The sequence below is a fragment of the Pollachius pollachius genome, assembly GCF_949987615.1.
Source record: "Pollachius pollachius genome assembly, chromosome: 18".
Taxonomy (NCBI): domain Eukaryota; kingdom Metazoa; phylum Chordata; class Actinopteri; order Gadiformes; family Gadidae; genus Pollachius; species Pollachius pollachius.
Genome location: NC_136951.1, coordinates 15,613,227 through 15,630,389, shown reverse-complemented (window position 1 = coordinate 15,630,389; position 17,163 = coordinate 15,613,227). Strand labels below are relative to the sequence as shown.

Here is a 17,163-nt window from a genome sequence, read left to right as displayed (position 1 = left end):
ATTGACGGCCTGCTTATGGGGCAGGCAGCTAGCGGATCGTGAGGAAAGATCAGATGAATGTGATCATTTATGTTTCGGCCTAGAATCGCTGATACAACCTTTTAATTAATCAAAAATAAGCAGTAAATAAAAATTTTCCCTGCTTCCTTCGTCGTGTTTCAGTGTGTGGCGCTTGATTCCATGGTGTGAATGTCGGTCTGTGTTTCCGTCCGACAGTGGAAGTTGTGGACGACGACATACAGGCGCTGGCGCCGAGGATTCTGGGAAATATCGTGGTGAGGTAAGAGGCTTAGGAATGTCCCCGTGCCTGTACGGCCGCCGTGCTCGCTTACTCCTTTTTCATGGACACACGCACGTGCATGCGCGCACACTCTCACTCACACACACACACACACACACACACACACACACACACACACACACACACACACACACACACACACACACACACACACACACACACACACACACACACACATACATACGCAGACACACACACACATACATACGCAGACACACACACACGCACTCATTCACATTCAAACTCGCACACAGTTACACTCACACGCCCACTCTCTCTCTACACAACACATACACAACTAACCAACCACTTCTCGACAGAATTTCAATAAATCTTTGACGACGTATACAAATTTATGAAAGGCAATATCTAGCAAAGGGTAACATTTCACATTTATCTGTGAACGCCTCCAGTTGAAGGGGCGCTCAAAACCTTTAAAGTCAAGAGGTGTGTGTGTGTGTGTGTGTGTTATGATGGCAGGGCATTTTCCTTCAAAGCCCCGGCTCTTTAAACCCACATCCTTTGTTCCTCGGCTATCTTTCCCTCCAATACCTCTGTTCTCTCTCATCTCTCTCTCTCTCGTCTTTCCTCTGTCTCCCCTCTCTTATCTCTCTCCTCTTATCTCTCTCTCTCTTCTCTGTTCCCTATCTCCCTTTGTCTCTCCCCGCTCACACTATTACCTCTCCATCAAAACACACACTCACACACCTCGACCACACTGACCTCCAACCATGCTTTATTCCCGGGCTCTTACAGCAGGATTTGGAGCAGGCGAAGTGCCAGACTTCACAGGAAAAACCAAGAAATGAAGTCCTTCCTTAGAGCATGAACTAAATTGTTCTCAAAGGGGGGGCGGGGGGGATGCTCGCTCTGCTCGTTCTGATGGTGAAAACATGCTACTCTTCACATTTAGTTTTCACTTCGTCTGTCCGTTCCCACCATGCATCAGGACGCGTGCAAAAATCGATGCTAACTGCATGTAAACTATCTTTTTACGTGACCGAATTCACGATGTTGTCCTTCACAAGGACAATCGGCTCATGTCTGTTTTCCTAGTTTTTATTGGACCCCTCTTTTCCGTTTGCTGGCACCACTAAGTCAAGGAGGGTCTCTTAACAGTGTGTGTGTGTGTGTGTGTGTGTGTGTGTGTGTGTGTGTGTGTGTGTGTGTGTGTGTGTGTGTGTGTGTGTGTGTGTGTGTGTGTGTGTGTGTGTGTGTGTGTGTGTGTGGGGTGCGGAGGGTAGAGGGTAGGACAGAGTTTCACTCCTGGTGTAGACCGACTTAGCGTTTTGACCTGGAAAGGGTTTGAAGGAATTATCAGGCGCTCTGTGTATAAAGAAACAACCGCTTCACCTCTGCTCCCTTACATCAGGGCTACTGCTCACCCCCCCCCCACACACACACACACACACACACACACACACACACACACACACACACATCCCCACGCCCCCCCAGAAAGGTCAGAGCTAGGGGGTCACGGCAGGTCAAGTCCAGACCCACTGACCTCCAGCGTCTAGACTTACAGTGTAACACTAGCCAGCGGCCACATGCCCCTCTATTTTTGTTTGTTCACGGTAGATTGACAACCATATCTAGATAATTGAGATATGGATGCATGGATGCATACATACATACATACATACATACATACAGTGGGGCAAAAAAGTATTTAGTCAGCCACCAATTGTGCAAGTTCTCCCACTTAAAAAGACGAGAGAGGCCTGTAATTTTCATCATAGGTATACCTCAGCTATGAGAGACAAAATGAAAAACAAAATCCAGAAAATCACATTGTCAGATTTTTTTAAGAATTTATTTGCAAATTATGGTGGAAAATAAGTATTTGGTCACCTACAAACCAGCAAGATTTCTGGCTGTCACAGACCTGTAACTTCTTCTTTAAGAGGCTCCTCTGTCCTCCACTTGTTACCTGTATTAATGGCACCTGTTTGAACTCCTTATCAGTATAAAAGACACCTGTCTACAACCTCAAACAGTCACACTCCAAACTCCACTATGGCCAAGACCAAAGAGCTGTCAAAGGACACCAGAAGCACAATTGTAGACCTGCACCAGGCTGGGAAGTCTGAATCTGCAATAGGTAAGCAGCTTGGTGTGAAGAAATCAACTGTGGGAGCAATTATTAGGAAATGGAATACATACAAAACCACTGATAATCTCCCTCGATCTGGGGCTCCACGCAAGATCTCACCCTGTGGGGTCAAAATGATCACAAGAACGGTGAACAAAAATCCCAGAACCACACGGGGGGACCTAGTGAATGACCTCCAGAGAGCTGGGACCAAAGTAACAAAGGCTACCATCACTAACACACTACGCCGCCAGGGACTCAAATCCTGCAGTGCCAGACGTGTCCCCCTGCTAAAGCCAGTGCATGTCCGGGCCCGTTTGAAGTTTGCTAGAGAGCATTTGGATGATCCAGAACAGGATTGGGAGAATGTCATATGGTCAGATGAAACCAGAATAGAACTTTTTGGTAAAAATTCAACTCGTTGTGTTTGGAGGAGAAAGAATGCTGAGTTGCATCCAAAGAACACCATACCTACAGTGAAGCATGGGGGTGGAAACATCATGCTTTGGGGCTGTTTTTCTGCCAAGGGACCAGGACGTCTGATCCGTGTGACGGAAAGAATGAATGGGGCCATGTATCGTGAGATTTTGAGTGAAAACCTCCTTCCATCAGCAAGGGCACTGAAGATGAAACGTGGCTGGGTCTTTCAGCATGACAATGACCCCAAACACACCGCCCGGGCAACGAAGGAGTGGCTTCGTAAGAAGCATTTCAAGGTCCTGGAGTGGCCTAGCCAGTCTCCAGATCTCAACCCCATAGAAAATCTTTGGAGGGAGTTGAAAGTCTGTGTTGCCCAGCGAAGGCCCAAAAACATCACTGCTCTAGAGGAGATCTGCATGGAGGAATGGGCCAAAATACCAGCAGCAGTGTGTGAAAACCTTGTAAAGACTTACAGAAAACGTTTGACCTCTGTCATTGCCAACAAAGGGCATGTAACAAAGTATTGAGATGACCTTTTGTTATTGACCAAATACTTATTTTCCACCATAATTTGCAAATAAATTCTTTAAAAATCAGACAATGTGATTTTCTAGATTTTTTTTTTCATTTTGTCTCACATAGCTGAGGTATACCTATGATGAAAATTACAGGCCTCTCTCATCTTTTTAAGTGGGAGAACTTGCACAATTGGTGGCTGACTAAATACTTTTTTGCCCCACTGTACATACATACATACATACATAGCTCAATTATCTTGATATGGTTGTCAATCTACCATGTATCAAATTAAATATGCATTAATTAATTAATGTAAATTAACGAATCATCCTCACTTTCACACATAAGTGAGTCAAAGATGAATGAATGAATGATTTCATGCATGTCAATACATTAATTCATTAATTAATTCTTTCTCGACTCACTTATGAGTTGTATGGAAGAGAGGGTGAAAAAGACTCAGTGTCCGGGCTCAGTGAGTGTTCTCTCTCTCTCTCTCTCTCTCTCTCTCTCTCTCTCTCTCTCTCTCTCTCTCTCTCTCTCTCTCTCTCTCTCTCCAGACTGCCTCTTCCCCCAGGAGCAGCTCTGTCGCTCTGGCAGAACGCTGCCCTCTTCAAGGAGCTCTACTTCACTAAATTCCCAGTAAGTGTCTCACTCTAATACTGAAGGAAACTGCTCCCTCTCACAGCCAACGGCAAACAATCAGAGCTTATTGGACAGGCAAATGATTTTCTCCCATTTAATATGGACACCTGCATTTAGATATAAAACCCTCAAGCGAAATGTCCTGGTATTTTATTTGATGGTAAACTATAAAACAGCTTTTAAGGTAAATGAACATTGTTGAAATGTCGTTTTATTGCAAACACTCGATTACGGTTGCGGTGCGGTCCAAGGCCGCCATCTAGTGGTGAAGGTCTGCATTTCAGTATAAGGATTCGACCGTATCACTAGCAGGATAAATGATCATGAATCATTAGTAGTTGTCGTTGAAAAAGTGTATTCAAATGTGAATGGTGAAATATCTACACCTTGTTTTGTTAAACACATACAAAGTTTAAATGATTGTTCAACTTAAAAATACTTTACACAGCAGCAGAAAAACAGGAGAGTAATTAAATAATTAAAAAGATCGCACAACATTTAAAGGTGACATATTGTGCCACCAGGTGTGAGTGTAAGTGGGTGGATAGACGAGCAACGTTTGCTACGGTCCACTGGGTAAGCTGGTAGACTGATCTATCCAGCGTACATCTAGGTGGACACGCCCACTTGTGATGTCAGAAGAGGCCGATTTTAATTTCTGCTTGAAACGGCTAATCACACTCACACCTGGTGGCATAATATGTCGCCTTTAAATAAATGGTCAACTTACTTTACTTACTTTACAACTTACTTTACACAGCAGCAGAAGAACAGGAGAGTGAATAATTTAAAAGGGCCGCACAAAATTGTAGAAAGATAAGCAAAGAAGGACCAAACATTGTGGATCTCCCCGCAGGGCTTCTACGACACCATGGACGCCGGCTACGTGGACGAGGACGGCTTCCTATACATCATGTCGCGCTCTGATGATGTCATCAACGTGGCTGGTCATAGGCTCTCCGCCGGGGCCTTGGAGGAGGTAAGACCGACCATAATGATATTCAAAGAATGTGTACGTCAGGACGGTCGGGGATTTAACCCTCATGCTCGAACCCCTAGCTGCTCCGGAAATACCTGTCGCTGACTTTATTTGTTACCGTAATCCACTTTGGATGAAATTGTCGCTATAGTATAGCTAAATGGTCAACTATAGTTGTAGTTCTATTTATCGTGCCCTGTGTTGTAGTCTCTGCTGCAGCACCCTGACGTTGTGGACTGTGCGGTGGTGGGCCTGGACGACTCCTTGAAAGGCCTCGTCCCATTGGCCATGTGCGTGCTCCGGAACGGTGAGGCCACGCCTTCTCATTAGCATATCACTACCGGTTGACAGCCATTCATTCGCTATTTCTCTGTATATTATTCAACCCTTAAGTATTCCTTTGGTCGGTCTTCAAATATACTAATGTTCAGATGAAACCATTACATGTAGGCCTTTAGGGTTACTGCTTAGCTCAGGGTTAGGGTGTTGATTTATGACCGTGTGACAGTTGCTAGTTCGATCCCTGGCGCCCCCTAGAGTGTCGAGGTGTCCCTGAGTAAGACTTGGCTACCAGTTATACAGCGTTCTTCAAAGCCCTTAATTAATATTAATTTGTATCTCTTTCGCTGCCCACTTGGGGCCCCTTCTGAGACCCAGTTATGGGCCGCGACCCTCCACTTGAGAACCACTGTGTAAATGAATGGGAACTTCCACAGGTCTGCAGAAGAGCCCGCAGGAGGTGGCGGCGGAGGCGGTGAAGCTGGTGAGAGAGACCATCGGACCGGTCGCCGCCTTCAGGAAGGTTCTGTTCGTTAAGGGGCTCCCCAAGACCCGGTCGGGCAAGATCCCCCGCTCCGCATTGGCCGACCTGGTGAACGGGAAGCCGTACAAGGTGGGCCGAGTCTGCTCGTTGGTTGGTTTGTTCGTCTATTCGCGTCTTCGCATTGACCTTGTATTTAAATCGCACCGTGCCAAAACTTTGCTTCTTCGCTTTTGACTCCCGCCCCAAAAGGTTCTGGGTTTCATCCCCCACATTTCCACATCAGCCCCTCTACCCGCTCCTGAATTCACTGTCAATCACCTTCTCCTCAATTACCAAACCCGTAAAAGTAAAAAAAATGGTTATATAAATATGAATTGAGGGTTATCATTTATTATGTACGTGCCTTCTCCTTTCCCTAGTCATCAGTATACCCTCACTCCCATACAACTAAGGGATTCGAGAAAGAAAGAATGAATGCATTCATTCATTACGGTATAAGAAATTGATTTTATGTGCTAAATATATCTATTGTTTTTGCAGCATAATAATTGTGGTTTGTGTGTGTTACCACTCTTCTAACCAAGCTCACAATGCAAATGACGAACACAAGGCATAACGTCATATGGATCTTCCATGAATGATGACGGTGTGTTTCTGCCAGATCTCTCCAACCATCGAGGACCCAGACGTGTTCAAGGACATCGAGAAGCAGGTCCAAGCATCCCTAGGTCCCCCAGCACTCTGAGGGCCCTGGGGAGAGGACTCCCAGGGGCCCCTTTCCTCTAATGGCATTGAGAAGAGTATTCCCAGTGGCCCCCCAGCGCTCTGAGGGCATAGACTCCCAGCGGCCCCCACCACTCTGAGGGCCCCTGGGGAGAGGCTCCCCAGCTCGACACGTGAGAACATCTGTATTCATCCACACATTGCGGAACACTGCAGTGCTCTGCACGGATTGCTCTTGATTTTCAAAATAAGAGCAAAAAAAGGACCATTCAGTGCATATGAGGAGATAGATACCTTGAACCTTTAGTCGGACTATTGTGCTGCTAAGGACCTGTGGCGATCAGTCCACGTTTTAACTGTTGAAACATGTACACATTAACAAATCAATCAAGTCTGTACAAACACACACACACTATTTAGTGCAGCAGTCAAAGTTTTGAGTAGAAAAATGATTTAAGCGCTGAAAGTATTACAACTAGTTGTCAACTGACAGTAGTTTATTGACAATGAAAATGTATTTCGCTCACCACATAGTTTTGACCAAAGTACAGGTAATAAATTAAAAAAACAGAAAAACCTTTGACACTTAACAAAATGAGCCGTTGTTCGTGCAAATCGCGGATGTCGTAAACCCGTTCCGATCGAAAGAGGAGTCCGTCCGAAATGAACCGAAAGACAGAGGGGAGAGGTCGTAGGGGTCATCCTGGCAACCCTGACCCCCAAAACGAGAAAAATACAAAGCTTTCGACAGTTTAACACCGACGTAAGTCACAGCAAGCCCACGGGGTGTTTTTGCGGTTCGGTCGCCTCACGTTCAACACGCTTCATATACACGCTACGCACACAATGGGTCGCTCTCTCCGGGGATTCACACCGCTGTCTTTTGGTTGTGTGTGTGTGTGTTTACCAATTCATTAAAGGACGTCGCATCACTTTAACGAACACAGTCCTGCTTGTTGAGAATTCCTCTGAGATTTAAGTTTGTGCGATGTCCATTTTGGGTAACGTCCATTTTGCATTTTTTTTGTTTGATCTCCGTGGCAACTTGTGACGTCAATTCCAGAGTTTATTTTTTTTGATCAGCGCATCTCTCGTTTAAAACACTTTATCTGTTATATTTTGCGTTCTCTTACTTTTTACCACATCCATAAAATAAAAAATATGAAGAGGCTTGGAATTTTGTCGTTGGCCAGCAGGGGTCAGGCGTTCACGGTTTTTCTCTGGGTCTGAGCGGTGCGCGAAAGACATCCAGACCTGTCACAGTATCATCGTCCTCCTCATCTTCATCAGCAGCACGACGGCCGAGTGTGAAACTCAGTGGGGGGGGGGGGATGTCAGGGTCGTGTTAAGACTGTTTTAAAGAGCAGCATGTTTTAAAACCTACCAACCACGGGGTTCTGACCCAATATCCTTCTTCTTCTACATAGATGTGTATATGTATATAATATATTTATATCTATATACTTACATTTAAAAACAGCAGTATTTATAGTTCATTTACAGTCCCAACCCCTACACATCGGTCAGTAGTACACCGTAACGTTATGCATCCACGAGTATCTGTACATGTAAAAGGTACAAATGTGGCGGGGGGGAAGGTATAGCACCAACATCTGGGATGGGGACGGGACGGATGGACGGATGGGCTGGGTGGGTGGAGACGACCCCCCCCCCCCCCCGTCCAACGCTAAGCCTCCAGGGCCGCTGTCTTGGGTTTCCATGGCGACGGGTTTGGGAGGACAGTGGTTGGCGGTTAGGGGCGGGCTTCTTGGCAGTGCATGTCATCAGAGAGTTCTTTTATTTTTTTTTTGTTCCCGGTTTGGCTTGACGAGACCAGGTCGGACGGCCCAGGTCAGAGGTCAGGAGGTTAGAACTGGAGCTGGGGAGAGAGGTGGGAGACACAGAGAGGCTAGGGGATGGTCGTCGTGTGGGGGGGTGAAGGCGGGGGGGAAATAGCGTTTATCTTGTGAATGTGGGAATGGTGGCACGTCCGAGTTCAACGTTTTGATTCCTGATATGAAATGGGATGATTAAAGGTGACACATTATACCACCAGGTGTGAGTGTGATTAACCGTTACAAGCCGTTTTGAAAATCGGCCTCTTCTGACATCACAAGTGGGCGTGTCCACCTTGATGTGTGCTGGATAGATCAGCCTACCAGCCTACCCAGTGGACCGTAGCAAACATTGCTCATCTATCCGTCCTACGTCTAGGTGGACACGCCCACTTGTGATGCCAGAAGAGGCAGATTTTCAAAACAGCTTGTAATGGCTAATCACCCTCACACCTGGTGGTATAAAATAATCCCCTTTAAAGCAAATATATGAAATACATGTTTATCCCCACGCACCTTCAGAATATGAGCGGACGGCCAAACCACCAACAAACCAAACAGACGTTTGAAAACCAAGCCCACCTTCAAATCATTGTGCAGCTTAGATGTGCATGCATGCGCTTCTGTGTGTGCTGCAGGTAAACCTAAACTTGTTCATCTGACAGTCTTTGGCCTCGGCTACACTCGTCGGTTCAATGCAACTCTTACACTTTTGTGCTCCGGCCTGTGTGAGCCGGAAAGAGAGAGAGAGAGAGAGAGAGAGAGACGTGAGCGGCTACTCCGCTCGGTCACTCAACGTCCTAGGCTATATGAGGTTCACCTAAGACGAGAAGCCGACGTACGGAAATGAGCGCTTTACAATCTCACGTTCAGATCAATGTGTTCTGTACGTGAACCTTCCCATTCACGCTCAAGTACCTCGTTCTGGCGGCGTCGCTTCATGAGAAAAGGTCGCGTTGAAGCGACAAATGTGACCGAGTCCCCTCACTAGTGTGTGTGTGTGTGTGTGTGTGTGTGACCTACAGGCTGGTGTTCAGACCAGGGGCCCGGGGCCCGCGGCCCTTCCCCTCAGCACGAGTAGGTTCTTACTGTGGAGCTGTCCAGACGCTGCACCATGGACGGCCCCACTGGGGAGGGAGAGAGAGGGGGAGGAATGGGGGAGGGAGAGAGGGTTAGTTAGTGGTCGCCTTCTCGCTCGTTTAGAGATCATTTGAATGAGGACCTCTGTGGGGCTTGAGGGCCACTGTTGGATTCGAGGGCCACTGTCAAGGGTCAGGAAGCTGGCGGGGATGTGGCTACAGCAAAATGGCCCCAGTCCAACACAAGCCCATTACATACCAAACACTATTTTTCTTTAAGTATAATTATTTACATTCTCATCACAAATTATCTTAACAAAAAAAAATCATGGACAAGATGGCCATCTTCTCACAGCCATGTTACCACTCGGACACATAGTCATTTCATTTTTTTTAAACAAAACAAACAAGATGGCGTTGCCAAAGGCCACGCCCACCGGGAGATGACAACACAGAGGAGGGGCGTGTCTTGTGTGCGGACGCGGGCCGCCATTTTGTTAGAGGAGAACTCAGTGGGATGTCTTCCACCATGCAGGCCACCGGAGGACATACTGGTTCAAACCAGACGCACCAAAACAAAAACATAACTGCTTATCCTTTTGTTTTTAACCGTGTTCTCTTTTAACAGACTAAGGGAAGGAGTGGGGTTGGGTGGGGGGGATAGATAAGCTACATAACATTTAGTTTGAAGACTTGTTGGAAACGTTCACATCAGCCCACATGTCAGCCATTTAGTTTTCTACTTTTACTTCTGTTTCTAAAGGGCGTGTCAGAACTGAGGGTTTTCATGACCTATTCTACAGAGTATACCTTATTCTACTTGTTTCAAATCGTCGTCATGCGTTAAAGGGCAGAACCGGTCTTGGTAATCAATATCTATCCTGCTTTCACTTCAAGATCCGTTACCAAGACACCGATAGGCTAATGAGGAATCACCGGTGGGTAGGGAGCCTACACCAGGACCACCATGTGTTCAGAGTGGGGAGGTGGTGATCTGGTGGGGGTGATGTTAGGGTGGCGGGCACTGAAAGGATGATGAGGAATCACCTGTGGGGGTGGGGGGGCTACACTGGTTCAGGGGAGAGTGGGGGCAGTCTGGGCAGGGGGGGTGATGTTAGTGGGGTGGGGTGGGGTTTCCCAACACGGTGGTTAGTGAGATAGCTGACCTTGGTACCAGTCCAAATACATGTCGTCAGAACTGTCGCCCAGCCCCTCATAGAGCACTGCACCAGTCCCAGGGGAGAGCAGAGACACAGAGTCAAGGGTGCACACACCAGCACGCACGCACACACACACACACACACACACACACACACACACACACACACACACACACACACACACACACACACACACACACACACACACACACACACACACACACGAACAGACACACCAGCACGGACACACACACACAAACAGACACACCAGCACACACACACACACAAACAGACACACCAGCACGCACGCACACACACACACACACCAGCACGCACGCACACACACACACACACCAACACGCACACACACACACACACACACACACCAACACGCACACACACACACACACACACACCAACACGCACACACACACACACACACCAACACGCACACACACACACACACCAACACGCACGCACACACACACACACACACACCAACACGCACGCACACACACACACACACACACCAACACGCACGCACACACACACACACACACACACACACACACACACATACGTACATACACTTAGTCTCGTGCACACACCAGCACGCATACACACGTACATACACTTTGTCTCGCACGCATGGGTGGGGGGGGGGGTGGTTAGAATACGTCTCGGCTATGCGTTAGTCTTCACCTTGGGACTCGAATAAATTGTGTAATTTACAAACGGTTGCAGGCGTCTAGTCGTTAGATTAGCGTTTTCAAATCAAATGTTGAGCGGAATATTTTAACAATAGACGATAGACACTTCATCCCACTGATCCATTAACCCCACTTTTGATGTCGTTAGTGGATGGGTTTAGATTTATTGTTATTAATTACTGTTTGCTGTAGGCTTTATTCACGGAGCAGCTATGTTGGTTCTAAATGCTAGCTGGGTGAGGAGACAGAAGGCGTGCTCAGTTTCCCCATCCAGCTAGCATTTAGAACCAACATGGCCGCTAGGTGCCATTTACGTTTGATATTACAGCTAACAAATCAAGCTAGCATCCAGAACCAAGATGGCCGCTGACACTCCGGGCGGCCCTTTAAACAGTACGGTATTCAGTGAGGTTGCCGTGACGATGTGGAGGTGGTGGAGGGGGCGGGGCTTACCCTCCGGGGGCAGGCGGCGCGAGTGCCCCGAGCCGGTGGTGAGACGGAATCCCGCCGGGAGCGTTTCCGCCGAGCCGGGCATCATGCTGATCCCGTGGACGTCCCGCGGGGGGAACTGGCGCCGCCACGACGGGCCCCGGAAGTCCTTGTCGTCGCACTGGGGGACGCAACGCGGTTACTGGTTGTTAATGGGGAACGGACTGCGTCTATACAGCGCCCTTTCTGACCAGTGGCCGCTCGAGCCAGTCAGGCTGAGGCGTCTTGCTCAAGGACACCTGACAGCTAGGAGGAGCCGGGGGTCGAACGAGCAACCTCCTCGTTGACCCGTGGATGCTATGCTAAAGGGTGCTAATACATAATATCATAGAGGGCCAGTGAAGGGCTACCAGAGTGCTAGAGCGAGGCCTATAAAGGACTTTAAATGGGTCCAAACAGATTGTAGCCTGGTGGCAGGTGGACTTAGCTCCATAGTTTACAGCCTCTACCCAATGAAAGCCCAAAACACAGCTTAAAGATCTAACCCTATCCTATCCTAACCCTTTCCTGCTCGTTTCAACTCGGCCCCCCTGCGTTGGTACGCTTGAACTCTACGAGTTAAAGGACCCAGTCAAGAACAGTATCCACTTTGTAGTCACATGGGCTGTGGTGTTGGTCCGCGCCAAACAAGAATCAATGCTAACTGATGCTAATGTAGCGCTAACACCGGCGTGGAAAGGGGCCAATGGAACGCGTCTGAAGAGACACACTGACGTCACCAGGGGTATAATGGCCTGCGTTGTGTGTGTCAGTGCTGCACAGTCGACAGGTCTGTGACGCAGCAGGTAAAGACAGACCAGCCGAGCCCCCCCCCCAACACCCCAACCCCCCCCTCACCTCGTCCAGGCGCCGCTCCGTGCCGAGGGCCAGCAGGTTGTTGTACTCGCGCTCCAGAATCTGACGTGCCTGAGGGGACGGAGGAGACAGCGTGAGGGACTCCTCCACACACTGGGCTTCAGGGACACACAAGAGGGGCAGAACTGAACCGTCAGGGCAAGGGGCGGACCGGACCGACGTCCAGGGAGGTTTGCAGGGCAACGCAGGGAGCTGTATTACGGTTACCTTTAGAGCGTTAAGCAGACGCTTTTATCCAAAGGGACTTACAATAGGCACATCTGTCAGAAGATAGAGAAAGGGTTTAATTCCCCTCTGTCCCCACAGCCTGAATGAAGTAAATGGTGACCAAGATGCCAGAGCTGCTCTTCCTGTAGGAGTTCTTGTTTGAACCACCACTCTGGATGACATATTGTCCAAGGTTAAAGGTCGAACAGGGTTTAAATATTTTCTGTGCCAGTTAACCCCGTTTTCCTGGGTCTTTCCTCTCATTTGTTTGAGGTGGTGAATCGATGAGACTAATGCTTTACTGGATCTATCGTAACACGAATAAGTCTATAATCGTTTCAATGTTTGTTTTTGTGTGGACTCAAAAACTATTGGTCGCTGCCATCTTGGCCACCCTGGGGTCAAAGGTCACCGAGCGGTCACCTGAGTGTTCTGGTTGGGGATCTGCAGCAGCAGCGCCAGGCTGCTGTAGTCGAAGTTGTCGTCGAGGGCGACCAGGGCACCGTGCACGCCACTCTCCAGCAGGATGTTGGCGTAGTCACGGAGACCGATGCTCTGCACCCAGCGCATCACACGCTCGTTGCTCCACACCAGCACGTCTGGGGGGGAGACGGTACATATGGAAGTTATGAAAGGGAGTTACCAGTTATTAAAATTCAATAAAAATTGAGTTATTCTCTCTCTTTATATTATAGTCACTACAGTACCGTGTGTTGCCTGTGCATTATAGTCATGGTACCGTTTGTTGCCTGTGTATTATAGTCACTACGGTACCATGTGTTTCCTGTATATTAGAGTCATTATAGTACCCTGTGTATATTATAGTCAGTACGGTACTGCGTATATATTATAGTCAGTACGGTACTGCGTACATATTATAGTCAGTACGGTACCCCGTGTATATTATAGTCAGTACGGTGCCGGTTGTATGTTAAGGGTCACTACGGTACCGCGTGTTGCCTGTATATTATGGTCAGTACGGTACACCGTGTTGCCTGTATATTATAGTCAGTACGGTACACCGTGTTGCCTGTATATTATAGTCAGTACGGTACACCGTGTTGCCTGTATATTATGGTCAGTACGGTACACCGTGTTGCCTGTATATTATGGTCAGTACGGTACACCGTGTTGCCTGTATATTATAGTCAGTACGGTACACCGTGTTGCCTGTATATTATAGTCAGTACGGTACACCGTGTTGCCTGTATATTATAGTCACCGCGTGTTTCCTGCTGGCTGTGCTCTCTGCGTCGCTCCAGCTCCTTCCTGTCGTAGTTCAGCTTCTTCAGTCCCATGATGCCGTACTGCAGACTCGTTCTGTCACAAACAAACAAACACAAAGATATTCCAACCATCCTCCAACAATTTGGCAGCTTCCTGTTTGCTTCACCATGACGACCATGACACAAACACACACACACAACTTTGTGTCCCTGCATGGTGTAGTGGTGGATAGCACGATACCTGTGGAAGCTGCCATCTTGAGGTGTGTGTGTGTGTGTGTGTGTGTGTGTGTGTGTGTGTGTGTGTGGTTTATAGGAGTGTGTGCATGCGTGCGTGCGTGTATTACCTGTGGAAGCTGCCCACCATCTTGAGGTGCACGTTCGTGTGTGTGTGTGTGTGCGTGTGTGTGCGTTACCTGTGGAAGCTGTCCACCATCTTGAGGTGCACGCGGAGGTCCTTCTTGGTGAGGTGGTCCAGCATGCGGGCGTCCACCAGGCACTCCATGAAGTAGGAGCGGTACTGAGGCAGGCCCAGGCTGGGCAGCCACTCGTTGCCGATCCACTCGTGGTTCATGTCGCCGTAGGCCAGCGTCTGCCCGTCGCCGCGGCAACGGCAGGAGGAAACGAGCGGGAAGGGACGACGGAAAGGATTGAGTGGAGGTTCAGAGCACAAGAGAGGGGATTACAAACATCGTTTGATTAAGAGTGTGATCAATTGTTATCGTGGTTGGTTCTGATCCTCTTGCACGGCCACAGTGGATATCTCAAAGGGTCGTACTCTCAAGGAAAGAGTATTGCCATTATGTGTGTATACTTCTGAGTAGTGCCCGTATGTGTGATTACTTCTGAGTATGGCCAGTATGTGTGTATACTTTAGAGTATGAGCAGCATGTGAGTTTATGGGTAGTGCTTGAGTGAAGACGTGTTGGGTGTTTGTAGTGCAGTACCTGTGCCCAGCTGCCCTCCTCAGACTGAGATTTCTGTAGGAAATGTAATGATACATATTAGAGGCAATTATGAGTCACTGGAATGAGTATAGACAAAAGTACAGATGTGACACTTTGCTCAGACTTCAGTGTGTACCAAACTGTTCCTTAAAGAGCAGTGCAAGACTACAAATCACTGCTCAGTGTCTGGAACGGCGGCCGCCACACCACCACCCACAAGATATCATCTGCAATCCCACTGAAGAGACATGTTGACCTCGGACATACGCCAGCAAGAACCAACTAACGCCGCACAGACTTCTCTCTCTGATTCTCTTAGGCTGAACCACTAGTTTATTAAAGACACAAAGACAGGACAGGACCACTAGAGTAAGGGGACAAGGAGACAAGGGAACAAGCAGACAAGGGAACAAGTAGACATGGGAAGAAGGAGACGAGGGAACAAGGAGACAAGAGAATAAGGATACAATGCAAGTACAAGTGAAACTCGGCCGCAAAACGACACAAGGGGGCAGGAAGGTAAGGAGTTAGTGGACGATGGAGCAACGACAAGGGAACGAGACGACGGAGGACGAAGACGAGGATCACTGACCGTCTTGGAGGGAGCGGCCATGGTCTCCATCTCCTCGTGGGTGACCCACACGTTGCCCGACGCCTACGCAGCGTGCGGCGCGGCGCGGCGCGGGGGAGAGGAGGGGGCGGGGTTTGGGAGGGCCCAGAGGCGGCGGGTGATTGGTAGTAGAGGTTCCGGTGGGAGGGGCAAGCAGTGTTAAAGAAGAAGAGCAGCACCACTGTAAGCCAATAGTGTTATAGCATCACAGTCAGACGAAGAGCTGGCAACACGGCCCCGCCCCTGCACCCTGGGGCGACGGGCGCATGAACGCACACGCACACACAGACACACACAAGAAAAACACGCACACAAGAAACACGCACACACGAGAAACACACAAAACAGAACACAAGGGTGACAAGACACAAGGGACAACGGTACACTGGTCATGGTCACACGGAAGTATGTCTCGCCATGCGCAGTACAAGAGATGTGATGAGGAGGTATTGAATGCCAGGTGATTCCTGCATGGTGTACAAAGTACATTTCCCATGAGCCATCGCTGTCTTAAGTGCAGTACCCTTACATCCATGCGTGTACGTTTGTTGCTGTGGCGTTTACATTCCAGTCCAGTTGCGCTGTGTGTGTGTGTGCGTGTGCGTGTGCGCGTGTGTGTGTGTGTGGGTTGCTTACGCCTGATTTCCACCGGGAGCGTATGCGCCGCGGAACGGCTGCGAACTCTGCCCTGCGTCAATCCCCACCGGGCGCGGAACGGCAGCGTAGCGCTGCCTTGTGAGCCAGCCGTATTCACGCGAGACCATGAGATAATCCAAAACCTAATGTACTCACCTTCCACTCCCAAAACTACTGCAATTAAATGCCAGGCTTTGTCCTTTCTGACTTTATCCTTATAAAAACGATGATTTATTTAATGAAATATTTTACGTTGCTCCACTTCGACAATCAGTCTCTCGTCGTCCATGTTGCCGACCCTCTGAGACCCTTTCATTGATTGACTGCTGACCTGGTGCCACCGGTCATGACGTAATGTTTATGTGAAGTTGTGAAAGGCTACATGAGCTGAGTATTGTGTTTTATTTTGAAAATTGACCGGATGCTCTGTGGCTTTTACTTTTTCACTTCCTGCCCGGCTCGATCTGCTCTGTTGAAATTGACGCGGTTCAGCAACGGCTCGCGTCAACAATCGAAGTGCTACGGAATGAAAGCGCTGGGGCGCGGCGTACCGCTCCTGGGACGCTGCTGAGACGTTCAGCAGCGCGCCCGGTGGGGATGGTTTCATTGATTAGAGTGGCAGCGATCAGCAGCGGTGTCCACGGCGGAAATCAGGCGTTAGACCGCAATGTAGGGTCACAACCGCGCGCGTGCGTGCGTGCGAGTGTGAGAGGGACTGAGCTTCCCACTGAGACCTGACAAGGACCATGGGGGAGAGCGAGGCTGTTGCCATGGCTGTCTTGGTCGTCATGGTGAAGCAAACAGGTAGCCGCCACCGAAAATGTGCAGCACTATTTTTGGGACCGGCTTCTTATTAATCGTGTGTGTATGCGTGCTTGTGTGCGAGTGTGTGTGCGTGTGTGGGCAAGCAAAGGCGGTACGAGTTGGTCATGGGTGTGGTATCCGTGGCAACTTGTGCCATAAC

General features: G+C 48.8%; 2 protein-coding genes across 2 annotated transcripts in view; one reads left to right on the top strand and one right to left on the bottom strand.

The window, feature by feature from the left end:
• acss3 (acyl-CoA synthetase short chain family member 3) overlaps window positions 1-7,598 on the top strand; it is a 33,762-nt gene extending 26,164 nt beyond the window's left edge. Inside the window, exons 11-16 of the mRNA XM_079756130.1 lie at window positions 217-280; window positions 3,896-3,977; window positions 4,837-4,959; window positions 5,167-5,266; window positions 5,676-5,851; window positions 6,384-7,598. Of these exons, the coding sequence (XP_079612256.1) occupies window positions 217-280; window positions 3,896-3,977; window positions 4,837-4,959; window positions 5,167-5,266; window positions 5,676-5,851; window positions 6,384-6,467 (629 nt within the window). The 3' untranslated portion in view covers window positions 6,468-7,598. The remainder of the gene's footprint in view (window positions 1-216; window positions 281-3,895; window positions 3,978-4,836; window positions 4,960-5,166; window positions 5,267-5,675; window positions 5,852-6,383) is intronic.
• Window positions 7,599-9,348: 1,750 nt separating this feature from the next.
• Window positions 9,349-17,163, bottom strand: part of ppfia2 (PTPRF interacting protein alpha 2) — a gene marked incomplete at its 3' end in the record, with an annotated part of 130,162 nt that continues 122,347 nt past the window's right edge. Inside the window, exons 23-31 of the mRNA XM_079755738.1 lie at window positions 15,546-15,608; window positions 14,954-14,986; window positions 14,423-14,598; window positions 14,003-14,100; window positions 13,204-13,379; window positions 12,556-12,624; window positions 11,683-11,839; window positions 10,526-10,582; window positions 9,349-9,407 (exon numbers count right to left, since the gene is read on the bottom strand). Coding sequence (XP_079611864.1) covers window positions 9,349-9,407; window positions 10,526-10,582; window positions 11,683-11,839; window positions 12,556-12,624; window positions 13,204-13,379; window positions 14,003-14,100; window positions 14,423-14,598; window positions 14,954-14,986; window positions 15,546-15,608 — 888 coding nt within the window. The remainder of the gene's footprint in view (window positions 9,408-10,525; window positions 10,583-11,682; window positions 11,840-12,555; window positions 12,625-13,203; window positions 13,380-14,002; window positions 14,101-14,422; window positions 14,599-14,953; window positions 14,987-15,545; window positions 15,609-17,163) is intronic.